General features: G+C 67.7%; 1 protein-coding gene across 10 annotated transcripts in view; it reads left to right on the top strand.

The window, feature by feature from the left end:
- FBRSL1 (fibrosin like 1) overlaps nt 1-11,645 on the top strand; it is a 53,853-nt gene extending 42,208 nt beyond the window's left edge. For 3 of the 10 annotated variants that reach the window (XM_051836844.2, XM_070065716.1, XM_070065722.1), the window contains 15 exons: nt 2,703-2,748; nt 3,121-3,424; nt 3,524-3,738; nt 3,881-3,949; nt 4,120-4,331; nt 4,954-5,004; nt 5,145-5,240; nt 5,799-5,867; nt 5,943-5,972; nt 6,115-6,186; nt 6,792-6,921; nt 9,486-9,560; nt 9,724-9,807; nt 9,907-10,096; nt 10,371-11,645. In XM_051836844.2, the coding sequence (XP_051692804.2) occupies nt 2,703-2,748; nt 3,121-3,424; nt 3,524-3,738; nt 3,881-3,949; nt 4,120-4,331; nt 4,954-5,004; nt 5,145-5,240; nt 5,799-5,867; nt 5,943-5,972; nt 6,115-6,186; nt 6,792-6,921; nt 9,486-9,560; nt 9,724-9,807; nt 9,907-10,096; nt 10,371-11,181 (2,454 nt within the window). In that variant the 3' untranslated portion in view covers nt 11,182-11,645. Of the gene's footprint in view, nt 1-2,702; nt 2,749-3,120; nt 3,425-3,523; nt 3,739-3,880; nt 4,045-4,119; nt 4,332-4,953; nt 5,005-5,144; nt 5,241-5,798; nt 5,868-5,942; nt 5,973-6,114; nt 6,187-6,791; nt 6,922-9,485; nt 9,561-9,723; nt 9,808-9,906; nt 10,097-10,370 lie in introns of all 10 variants that reach the window. The other 7 variants (XM_070065719.1, XM_051836847.2, XM_070065717.1 and 4 more) reach the window with 6 other exon arrangements.
- Nucleotides 11,646-12,005: the final 360 nt, after the last annotated feature.

Below are 12,005 nucleotides of genomic sequence, written 5' to 3'. Positions count from 1 at the left end.
ACCCCGCCTTCTGGGCTCTGCTGGCCTCTGTGCCCCTGGAAAGGGTGGGCTTCAACACCGCAGCAGGGACCAGGGGGCCCTGGCCAGGATGGGGGCTGGGCTCTTCCAGGCTCTTGCGCAGTTAGGGCTGTGCCCACCCAGAGGGGCGGTGATGGGAGGCACTGTGCGGTCACTGTTGCTGTGAGGGGAATGCACTCATGGGCTTTCCTCTTCACCAGGGATTGGCAGCTGGCGCCATGAAGCCTGGGGGTCTGCAGGCAGCCCTAGCTGATGAGGAGGGGGTAGGGTCACTCCTGGCGAGGGCACCCGCTCGATGGCCTCATCTCTGCTGTCCACACAGGCAAGCCTGGCCACAGCACAGGTGCAAGATGGCCTGAGGGACACCCAGGGAGCCCCCACCCCCACCCCTGTGCCCTGGCTGCACCTGCTGCTCCTCACACACCCCGGCATGACCCGTCTGCTCACTGACATGGGGCTCTTGGTCAGTTCCAAGCCTCACTTGTAGCAGACCTGGGGATGGTCACTTATGTGGGGGCTCCAGCAGGGGCAGGAGGGGGTGGGGGCTAGGGTGTCCACAGAAGGCCACGCCCCCACACTCAGGACCCTCTTAGGACCACCCAGGCAGGGAGGGAGTTGCAGTGAGGGGGGAGGGTTCTCCTGGGAAAGGAGTCTGCTGAGCTGGGGGGTAGGGGTCTGCTGGCACCTGAGTGACTCAGGGGGACCCCAGGCCTCGCCAGCCCTATCTGTGGGGACTCCTGTCAGGGTGAGAGCGTGCAGGCGGCTGGAGTCCTGGGGCCGGAGTCCTGTCTGTCGTCCCCACCCCTGCTGCCCCTCAGCCAGCCACCCCTCACCCCACAGGGAGCTCCATGGGGCCAGCACCAGGACTCCACTTCCCTAAACCCACATAGCCTGTGGCATGAGGAGAAGCCGGGCTGCTGGGACCCTGGAGGGGGGCGGGTGTGGGCGAGTGTGAGGTCGTCCCCGCCCGGCTGGCAGGGTCTGTGTGCTGGGGGCCCTCACTTTGAGAGTGCCCGCGGCCGTCCGGGGCAGGACACAGAGCTGTCCCTGCGCGCCCTCGGCACCCCTGTGGCCAGCTCCAGGCAGGGCTGGGCGGGTCTCCCTGCTGCCCTAGCCACCTCCTCACTCCCACGGGGTGCGTGGCGGGTTGCAGTCAGATCCGGGGGCTTTGCCCTCCCAGCCTCACTTGCCCGAGGAGCTTTGAGACTGGGAAGGAAGTGGGGATCCCACCACCCCTTCCCCCAGCTGCGACACCCCAGCCTGCTCAGGGTCCACATTCCTGTCCCCATCGACTGGTTTCCCGTGTGATAACGTGCACCTGCCGCTAGACACAGAGGACTTGTGCCCCCTGCTTTGCTCACGGTGCCCGTGGGGCTGTGGAGCTGCCCCTTTGTGCTGGCTTCTCGTGCTCGGGGCCGGCTCTCCTGCGTTGTCCGTAGCTCGTCTTGTCCACTGCAGAGGCGCCTGCTTTATGGCTGTGCACTCCTTGCTGATCTGTGGCGCTGCTGGTGGACACTGGGGAGTCTTCGCCCAGCTTTGCCCCAGCAACAAAGCAGAGGGAATCCAGCGTCGCCCACGCGTCAGAGCAGTAGCGGCAGTGAGGGCAACAGAACTCAGACGCTGCCAGCAGAGGGGCAGCCAGGCCCCGCCCCCAGCCGCGGCGCCACAGTGAGGGCCTGGGGGCCGATGCAGCTCAGAAGAGGGGCCTGGGAAACTGGGCTCCCTGACCCGACCCCATCCTGTGCGTGTGACCCAGCAGAGTGCTGGGGAGAGCGCTCCATCTAGTGGCTCAGATGCCGGCCTCCCTGGCTCTGCTTCTGACCCGGCTTCCTGCCAGTGTGCACCGTGGGCGGCAGCAGGTGCTTGGGTCCCTGCCACCCATGTGGGAGACCTGGATGGAGTCCCAGGTCCGGCCCAGCCCTGGCTGTTGTGAGCATTTAGGCCAAAGCAGTAGATGGCAGTTATTTTGAAAAATTCAGGAAGTCAGCTGGACAGAATAGACACGGACAGCCATCTGTTTTCCTCACTGCTGAGGGTCCTCGGGGGGCTCGCAGGCGTCAGCTGTCCCCCGCCACACACACGCTGCCAGCACGAGCGGGCCGGGGCCTCACCATGTGACCAGCTCCCACAGGCCCCCACAGCCCGTGAGGGAGCCGCCCATCAGCAGCCAGAAAACGCGACTTCGTGGGTCCTTACCAAGTCCTCCCACACACGGGACCACCAGTGGACACACAGGGATGGCGCCGGTCAGCAGCCCTGTGGCCGAGGTCCCCCATGCGGGGGACGGTGCCAGCGGCTGTGGGGAGCAGAGCACCCGGCTCCTTGTGGTTCTGCCGCCCTTGGGCGTGGGACACGTCCAGGGCCTCCATCCTCCCCTCCAGCTGAACCGGCAGGTCCTGGGGGGATTTGCAGGTTCCTGACCCCCCCCAGCCCCCACATGCCCTGCTGGGGGCGTGGCACCCTCCATCCCCTGCCCACTGGCCTGAACACCTGTGCTCATCTGCCGGGCACCCAGCACTGACAGTGTCTACCCTAGGTGTGGGCGGCGTGTTCTGCCAGACCTGGCAGGGTCCCCACCATGCATGAAGCTGCCCGCAGCCCACGCCTAGGGGCTGGGTGGGGGTTGGGGGTGGAAGGCTGAGGCTGCCCCAGACCCGGCCCCTGAGCCTCTTCTCCCTCCTCAGGCCTCCGTGGGCTCTGAGAAGCTCTTCGCCCCAGCAACCAAGAGAGGTGAGCACGGCCCCAGGGCAGACCCCGTGGAGGGGGCGCAGCGCACCTGCGCAGGCTCCCAGGGAGCCATCCCTTTGCCCCCACGGGTTCCAGAAGGAGAAGCGGGCCCTGTGCAGGAGCCACAGCTGGGGCGGAGGTGGAGATGGGCAGGTGTCGGGCGGGGGGAGGAGGGGCAGGGCCTCACTCGAGGGCTCAGTGACCTCTCTGTGCCTGGTCCCCCAGGGGAGGGTGCTGGGCTGGCCCTGGAGGTTCTTGGTCCTTGGGTGCTTTTGAGCCCACCCTGGGTGGCAGGAGGGGCTGGGTGGGCAGGGCTGGGCGCAGGTCACGATGCAGAGTGGGGGTGGGCCAACAGGAAGACGCCTGGCCACACAGCCTGCTCCACAGGTCCCGGGCGTGGCGAGAAGTTGGAGGCCGAGGCCCCCACGGTGTCAGGCCTTGAGCGCAGCCGTGAGCTCCGTACCGAGTCCTTCCCGCCGGCACCCAGCCCCGTGCCCACCTCTGCACCGCTGGGCCCCCCCCTGGTGAAGAAGGAAGCCCCCACCGCACCCCTCCACACCCCGCAGCCGCCAGCCGCGCCCCCTCAGCCCCACAGCCTGCTCCCAGCACACGTGCCTCCGTCCCTGGGCGCCTTTGCGGGCCCTGGCCAGGCTGCTCCCAGCAGCCTGCACAGCCTCAGGTGTGGGGGCCGCGGGGCCCGGGGGCCCGGCCTTGGCAGGGGGCTGGGCCATGGCGGGGCGCGGGGCCCCGGGCAGCCCTGAGCCCCGTGTCCCTGCAGCAGGAGCAGCAGTGCGGGCGGTGCCCCCCTGGGCCTGGCAAAGCACGCGTCGCTGTCGCCCCTCGGGCCGGGCCCCCACCTCTCTACCTCACACCTGGCGCTCCGGCCCCAGGCACAGCACCAGCACCACGCGGCCATGTTCGCCGCACCCCCGACGCTGCCCCCGCCCCCGGCACTGCCCGCCAGCAGCCTGGTCATCCCAGGACACCCTGCCGGTAGGTGTGGGGCTGGGATGGGTCCCCTGGGGAGGGGCACGGCAGGCCCAAGCCCCCCGCCTGCCCAGCCTGTCCTCTCTGGCTCGCGCTTGGCCAGTCATCAAGACTGTCCTCTCTCTCCCTCCCTCTCTCTCTTCCCCAGACGCCAGCCTGGTGGTCTCGCTCCGCCCGCCAGCCGTGTACTGCCAGCCGCACGCGGGGATTCTGATTGGTACTTGGTCGCAGGCTCCTCTCTTCCCCCCACCCTGGGGCCCGCGCCTAGTGAGCAGCCACCACGGCCTGGCCTGCCGAGCCCGGGAGTGCCAGGTGACTATCCGCCTCAGCCCGCCGGGAGCCCGCGGCCGACGCGCCTCTCTGTCTCTCTCTCTTTTTCTCTCGTAGATCACGAGCTGCTCAGGCAAGAGCTGAACACGCGGTTTCTGGTGCAGAGCGCCGAGCGGCCTGGCCTCTCCCTGGGTCCGGGAGCTCTGCTGCGGGCGGAGTTCCACCAGCACACGCACCAGCACACGCACACGCACCAGCACACGCACCAACACACATTCGCCCCCTTCCCCGCAGGGCTGCCCCCGACGCCACCTGCCGCACCCCCGCCGGTGCGTAGGCCCTGGTGCTGGCGGGGCGGGGCGGGCGGGCACACGCAGACACACACACACACACACATGCAGGCCCGCTCCCGCCCCGGAGGAGGAAGTGGGGCCGGCGGCCTCTGCCTCTGTGTGGTCTGAGTCCCGCCAGGAGGCCGCTGGCCTGGCCTGGCCATGTGCCCAGTGTCCATGGCCTGGCAGAGTGCCCTCCCCGCTGAGCCCTGAACACCGAACCCTGCAGCAGAACTGGAGGTCTGGAGGCCCAGGCTGGGCTGAGGGGCTGCGGGGACGGGGCCTGCACCTGCCTCGGGCCCGAGGCCCCCAGGCCTTGTGTCACAGCCGGCTGCTCCCCACAGCATTGCTAGGACACACCCCAGATCCACCCTGTCCCCCAGCCTCGCACCTAGACCTGCCAGTGGCCGAGTCCCCACTTCCACAGGGGGACTCCGAATGGGCAGGTGTTGCCCTGGCCTGTGAGCCTGCGTTCCATGGGCTGTCCAAGGCCAGGGTTCTGCTGGCTGCAGGCTGCCTGCCTGGTCACTGCCAGGGCTGGCCGGAGTGGCTGGGCACTGGGGCCTGTGAGGGCAGCCGGCAGTGGGAGGAGGCCTCACCCCCCACTCTTTCCTTCCAGTTTGACAAGTACGTGTCCAAGCTGGACAGCTCCTACTTCCAACATTCCAGTGTGAGTGTGAGCCCCGGGCACCACCACACCCAGCCAGAGGCCCTGTCTGTGTGGCTCTGGTGCCGAGGGAGGGGCGGGCGGGGCGCGCAGGCCTGGGGGGGGGGGCTGGGGCCACCACCATGAGCCCCTTTCCCTTGCAGCTCCTCCCGCCCTTCTCACCCGCTGTCCCAGGGCTGCCTGCCCTGCTCCCACAGTCCGGCCCCTTTGGGTCTCTGCAGGGAGCTTTTCAACCCAAGGTACCAGCTGCTGGGATGGGCACAGCAGGTGGGGGCATGGCGTGGTGGCGTTGGTGATGGGGAGGGTCCAAGGTACCTGGGGGCTCTGGGCGGGAAGCGTCCACACAGGAGGGAGCTTGCATTGACTTCAGGACACAAGCGCCTGGCCCCTGGCAGGAAGCAGCCCCCAACCCAGGGGCATCTGCACTGCAGGGGCCCAGGCAGCCAGGGGAGGGACGCCTGCAGCCCTTGCCCCCTCTCCTGCCTCCTGCCCCGTGGGAGGGGCACATGTCCTCCCTGTCCTGGGCTGTCCCCGGCTCCCACAGCCCCGATCTCATACCCAGGCCCCCGGGCTGTCCAGGGTGGGCGGGCAGGCTCCCCAGCCTCAATGCTCCCAGAGATGGGGTGAGTGTGGCTCATTGTGGGTACAGAGCGTCCCCAAACCTGGACACTGAGGCCTGGCTTAGGGGCGGGCCACAGCCCACAGGGACAGGGCCACCCCCAGCCTCTGCTGCCGGGGCGCCTGTTCCCACAGCACACACACTGCTCCTCTCCTGGCCCATGCGCTCTCTCCCACAGACTTCAGACCCGACAGAGGTAACAGGCCGGACCAGTGCTGTCCACGCCCTCCTGCAGAAAGCCCCCGGGGTAGGTGTCCACCCTGCCCCACCCAGCCCCCGTGGGCCAGTGGGCGGGGACTCACTGCCTCTCCTGTGACCACAGGTGTCGGACCCGTACCGGACGGCCGTCAGGGTGAGCACCTGTGCGTGTCCGCAGAGGCGCCTGTGGCATCTCTGGAGGGGCCTGGGGCGGGGGGCCCTGGGGCTGCCCTGAGACAACAGGAATCTAGGAAGGGGGTGCTGGGCCCCCACTGAGCACATCCGACCTGTCGCAGAAGCCAGGAAAGTGGTGTGCGGTCCACGTGCAGATGGCCTGGCAGATCTACCACCACCAGCAGAAGACGAAGGTGAGGCCTGGCCCAGGGCCTGTTCCCTGGTGCGCCCCTGGGGAGTGACCGTCCAGTGCGGGTCTCCTGAGAGCTGGCTCTGCCTCGGCTGAGGTCAGACCCCGTGGCCAGGGCCCCCCAGCATGACTGACTGCCCAAGGCTCCCTGCAGCCAGGACCCACTGCAGGGGGTGAGCGCCGCCAGGCCACACGGCCTTGAGGCAGGTGCAGCCAGGAGGGGGCGCCTGGTCCCAGCCCCGCAACCCTCAGCTCCGGACCCGCGGTGCCGGCAGCCTTGGCGCCCGCTGAGTGGCGAGCCCTGCACGTACACAATCGGTAACTTTGGTTTTGAAATTGGTCCTGGGCCTGGGAGACTCAGCAGGACAGGGATCTGCGTTTCCAGCTGAACTCCACGGAACCCGAGCAGGAAATCTTTCCAGTGAGAATGGCACGCAACTTGAGGTGTGCTCAAGGTGTCCGAGCTCTGACATGAGAAGTAAAATTCCCTAAGGCTCGTGACCGGCTGTTAGGACACCTGGGCGTGCCGGATCAGATAGCAATCAGATTCTCCCACGCAAGGCGCAGAGAGGCCCCGCCCGCCCTGGCCACACCCTGTCCTCTCTGCAGGTGCAGCTGGACCCGCACAAGCTGGAGGTGGGCTCCAAGCTGGACCTGCTCAGCAGGGCCCCCACCACGGGTGGGTGCCCCGGACTCCACTACGCGCAGGGCCTGGCCCGGCCCCTGTTCTCCAGCACGGGTGAGGCCTGGGGCAGGGTGGACAGGGCCCTCGTAGCTGCCACCCCCACTCCCTGCAGCCCTCGTCTGCTGGCCATTCTCTCCCAGGGGAGCTCCCGCCCTGGAAGCAAGTGTGGCTTTTCCCTGGGGGGCAGGAGAGTGCTCCTGAGACACCCCCTCCCCAGCAGCCTCAGCCCTCACCCTGGTCCAGGACAGCCTGTGTGACCCTGGCCTTGCCCAGCAGTGCTGTGAGGCCCACAGCGAGCCAGGGGCTGCTCAGGGCCACCTGCGCCCCAGGCCACGGGGGACGAAGGTGCTGACCCGAGCCAGGCGCAGGCTCAGAGCCTCCTTGTCCCTACCCCCCTGAGGGGTGAGCAGCCGGGGCCAGCCTCGCTCACACGCAGGCCCGCCCTGGGGTCCCTGTGTGTGTGGGCTCTGGCTGCCTCCCGCCCAGCTCTCCAGTGTGCTGGCCACCTCCTGACACCTCGCTGTGCACAGACGAGCGTAGTCCCTGAGGACAGGCCTGTCTGTCCACCTCTGGCCCTCACTGGGGTGGCAGGAGGGGCCGCTGCCTCCCAGGGTCGACTTCCCAAAGGTGGGGGCTCCTGTAGCCCTACCCACAGTGCTCCTGTGGGCTCCAGGCTGCGCAGTCTCCCCATGGCCTGGGCCTCCTGAGGCAGGACTCCTCTGTCCAGGGTGCAGCCCCGCCGTGCGGCCAGACGCCACCCCTCGGTCCACGGCCTCCCCCGGGGTGCTCACTCCCAGGTCAGCCAGTGCCCGTTTCTCTTTGGTCCTCGGAATATACATCTGCCTGTTAGCTCCCGTGGTAACCGCGGATCTCCCCGGACTTGGGGGGGAGGTGTGCATCGACTTGGGCGGAGCGCGCCCGTCTCCTGTCCTCGTCTGTCCTGAGCCAGGGTTAGCTCCTGTTTCTTGAGGAGCCAGCGGTTCCACCTGGCTTCTTCACTCTGTGCTGATGTCCTGATTGGCGTTTCAAGTCACATTTCCTGGGCAGCAGGTGCCCAGGTCCCGTGTCGGAGCCCGGGCTCCAGTGTAGCCCCGTGTCTGCTCCTGACCCGGCTTCTCCCAGCACCTGGCAGGGCAGCAAATGACAGTTCAGGTACTGGGGCCCCTGCCACTCCCATGGGAGGCCCAGATGGCGCTCCTGGCTCCTGGCTATGGCCTGGTCCACCCTTGGCTGGTGAGGGCATTTGGGGAATAAACCAGAGGATGGAAGATCTCCCTCTCTTTCAGATAAATAAATGAGTCACATGTGGTGGGTAGCTGGTTGGGCAGACGCACAGGCGGATTCCGGGGGCTTCTGTTTCGCACACGGGGTTTGCGCCCAGCAGTCTGGCTCAGTTCTTGTGAGCGAGCAGCAGCCGAGTGGGTTCTCTGCCACACGGGGCCAAGATCCCAATGCGCAGGTGGCGAACGAGCCAAGTGGCGGTGGCAGCCGTTTTCTCTGGGTTTGCACCTGAATCCAGGCAAGGGCTTCCCGGCACCCTCGGGGGTGCCGTGGAGAAGGCTGGCAGGACTCAGCCCCGCTTCTCGGCGGGGGTGTGTGTGTGGCCTTTGCAGGTTGGTTTGGTTTTTTTGCTTTGATCTCCCACTCATTGATCCAGTCCTCAAACGTCCAGCCCAGGCAGAGCTGGCCAGGCTGGAGCCAGGGGCCAGGCGCCTCGCGGGGTTCCCCATGCAGGAGGCAGGGACCCAAGCCCTGGGCGTCTTGGCTGCTTCCCAGGGTGCACATTAGTGGGGCAGCTGGAGCCAGGACGAGCCCGGGCCCCACGTCCTCGCCACAGCAGCCGGCGGCCGCCCGTGTCTCATACCACCTGGCCCGGGGTCTGGGTCTCCTCTGTGGTCCCACGTTAGTGACTTGGCCCTTCTGTCCTGAGTGAGTGGTTCGCGGGGGTCTGGGCCTTGTCTCTAACATCCTGCCCCCTCCCTCCTGGGTCCCCTTGGAGTCCTCATTGCTGCCGGGTCATATGCCGTGGTCTCTGCTCTCTCTGGCTCTGTTGGCAGGGGCATTGCTGACCAGAGGTTCAGAGTGTGCCCCGCCCACCACTGGGGGGGCCTGTAGGGGAGGGGTCCCGAGAGTGACAGGCACCCTCTAGAGTGAGGGCCACACGCCCCCAGTGCCAGCCTGGGTCCTCCCTCAGTGACCCTTCCACTGTTCTCCACATCCAGCCCTGGGGGTCTTGGGTTGGGGAATGGGGCAGACGATGCCTGAGGGCGTCCAGGGAGGGGCCTCCCCATGCGCTCCCTTTCTGTCCGGAGGAGGGCCCAGCCCCTGAGCGCAGCAGCCTGCATCGTTGGCACTCCCTGTGTTGGAAACCCGAGTGATGCAGCTCCAGGAATAGCTGGGTCAAGGCTGCCTCCCAGGGCCCCTCCTCCCCTCAGCACCCAGAACTGGGGGAGGAGACTGTCCTGCCACTTGTTCTGGCTGGACACACCTCTGCAGTGGGCGAAGGTGGGAGTGTGGGGGGTAGAGGGAGTTGGGGCACCCCCACCCCATGAGTAACACTGCAGCAGAGACCCCAAGGGCACTCTGGGCCTCTGTCAGCCTGGCTACCCCCCACCCAGGTGTCACCCACCCTGCCACCACCCCGTTCGGAGCCCATCACGGCAGCTTCCTGCCCCCTGCTCACCTGACAACAGGTGGGTGTCCTCAAGGCAGACCTCAGAGCTGGGGTGCGGGGGAGGGGCGGGAGGTGGGCAGAGTGTACCTGCCAGGCTCCGGGGGCAGCGGCCACCCCCACTGGCCTGGTGGAGCCTGCTGGGAGCTACACTCCCACCACACCTGACACTGCTTGTCCCACAGACCCCTTCAGCAGATCCAGCGCCTTCGGGGGCCTGGGTGGCTTGGGCAGCCACGCCTTCGGGGGCCTGGGCGGCCACACACTGAGTGAGTGAGCCGGGGCTTCGGGCTTGCCTCCGTGGGAGTGCGGGACTGCGTGGCGGGGGGTCAGCCTGGCTCCCTGGATTCTGCCCCCCCCCCCCCCAGCTCCAGGCAGCAGCGTCTTTGCTTCCAAGGACGGCTCCTCGCTGCACAGCCTTCCCAGCGCCCACGAGGCGTGGAACCGGCTGCAGCGGGCGCCGGCCTCCTTCCCCACACCACCCCCCTGGCCCAAGCCCGTGGAGGCCGAGCGCGTCCCAGCCCTGACCAAGCAGCTGGACAAGGGCCAGGAGGAGCGGTGAGTTGGAAAGCGGGGGTCAGGCCCGAGCTCTGCCTTCCAGTGGGTCCTGCGAGGAAGCGCAGGCCCCCGGGGGGAGGGGCTCCCCAGCCAGGGGCGCGCCCGGAAAACTGCCCGGTGCCTGGACGGCCCAGGTCCAGACCTCGACCCAGAGTGGCACCGCCCCCTGCCGCGCCCGGGGCGGGAAGCAACTGCAGGGCGGGTGACCCCGAGGGGCTTCCGGTGGTCGCCCTGGAAGGGAACCTCAGGGGACTGTGATGTCTTCTCGCCCCAGGGACCTCCTGGAGAAGCCGCGCCTGCTCAGCGGAGCCTCTCCTGCGGCCCCCAGCGGCCTCCCCATGGCCAGCCTCCTGCTCCGCCCCGGGATCCCCGGGGAGCGCGAAGCGGAGCCCCGGGTCAAGGAGAGCCGCTCCCCGGCCAGGGAGGACTGTGCCAAGGCGGCGCGCGCGCCCGCGCCCTTGGTGTGCGGCAGGGGCGCGTCCCAGGGCGACGTGAAGGTCAAAGAGGAGCACGGGCAGGACGAGGCGGTCCCCGAGCCCGTGGGGAACGGCCTGCACCCCGCGCCTGGCGCCGCCGAGCGCCCGCGCGCACTGCCCGCGCCCCTGCAGCTGGGCCTGAGCCGCGAGCGCCTGAGCGCGCCGGGCTTCGCGTGGGAGCCGCTGCGCACCGCCTACCGCGGCCTGGAGCTGCCGCGGGCGCCCGGCCCCGCCGCGCTCCCGGAGCCCTCAGAGCGCCCCTACCGCGACCGCGAGCCCCACGACTACAGCCCCGAGCGCCTGCGGGACGCGCGCCGCGAGGAGCCGGAGCGCGCGCGGGCCCCGCACCTGCCGCCCGCGGTTCCCGCCCTGGACGGCGCCGCACCGGGCGCCCTGCACTACCCGCGCCTCGGGCCCGCGGCCGCCGCGCTGCACAGCGGGCTTCTAGCGCGGACGCCGCCGGCCGCGGCCGCGCTGGGCGCGCCGCCCCCGCTGGTGGCCGCGCCCACGCCCCCCGCGCGGAGCCGGACTGCGCCCCTCGGCTTGGGGCCCGGCGAGGCGCGCGACTACTCCCCGGCCCGCAGCGCGCAGGAGGTGGAGGCGCGGTAGTGCGGGCCCCCGGCCCGGAGGCGGTGCGGGCCCTTCGGGTGCCTGCCGCAGACTGGGGCGCCGCTGTGAGATCGGAAGCTCCCGCCGGCCCGCGCGGCCTGCGGAGTCGGGGGTTCGACACAGCGTTTCTGGGGCGGGGGTCGTTCTCAGAGCTTGAGATGAGGCTATCGGGAAAAAACAGAAAACAGTTTGTACCTTTTTCCCCACAGGTGAAAAGCATTTTTAATGGATTTGTATTTTTCTTAATTTTGTGCTCTTTAAGTATTTAAAAGAACCAAAAAAAGAAACTTTTGCTTCTTAATTTTTAGTTGGGATTTGCAGTTTCCCGGGTTTCTTTGTCTTATTTATGGAGGAAAAAAACGGTCATTTTGTCCAATGCACTGTGAGGCCTGCTCAGGCCCGCCCCCACCCTTGGAGCCCGTACAGATCTCTATTAAAATGGTAATTAATAAGAATGGACACAACTTTGTTCTTTGCCTGATTTTGTTACGCAGAACTGGAAAAGGAGTTCTTTTGGGGATTTGTCTTCTTTTATTTTTATTTATTTTATTATTATTTTTTTTTTGACAGTGGACAGTGAGAGAGAGAGAGACAGAGAGAAAGGTCTTCCTTTTGCCGTTGGTTCCCCCTCCAATGGCCGCCGGCGCGCTGTGGCCGGCGCACCACGCTGATCCAATGGCAGGAGCCAGGTGCTTCTCCTGGTCTCCCATGGGGTGCAGGGCCCAAGCACCTGGGCCATCCTCCACTGCACTCCCTGGCCACAGCAGAGAGCTGGCCTGGAAGAGGGGCAACCGGGACAGAATCCGGCGCCCCAACCGGGACTA

The sequence above is a fragment of the Oryctolagus cuniculus genome, chromosome 21 (genome assembly GCF_964237555.1).
Source record: "Oryctolagus cuniculus chromosome 21, mOryCun1.1, whole genome shotgun sequence".
In the NCBI taxonomy this organism is placed as follows: Eukaryota; Metazoa; Chordata; class Mammalia; order Lagomorpha; family Leporidae; genus Oryctolagus; species Oryctolagus cuniculus.
This window is presented reverse-complemented; position numbering and strand designations above follow the sequence as displayed.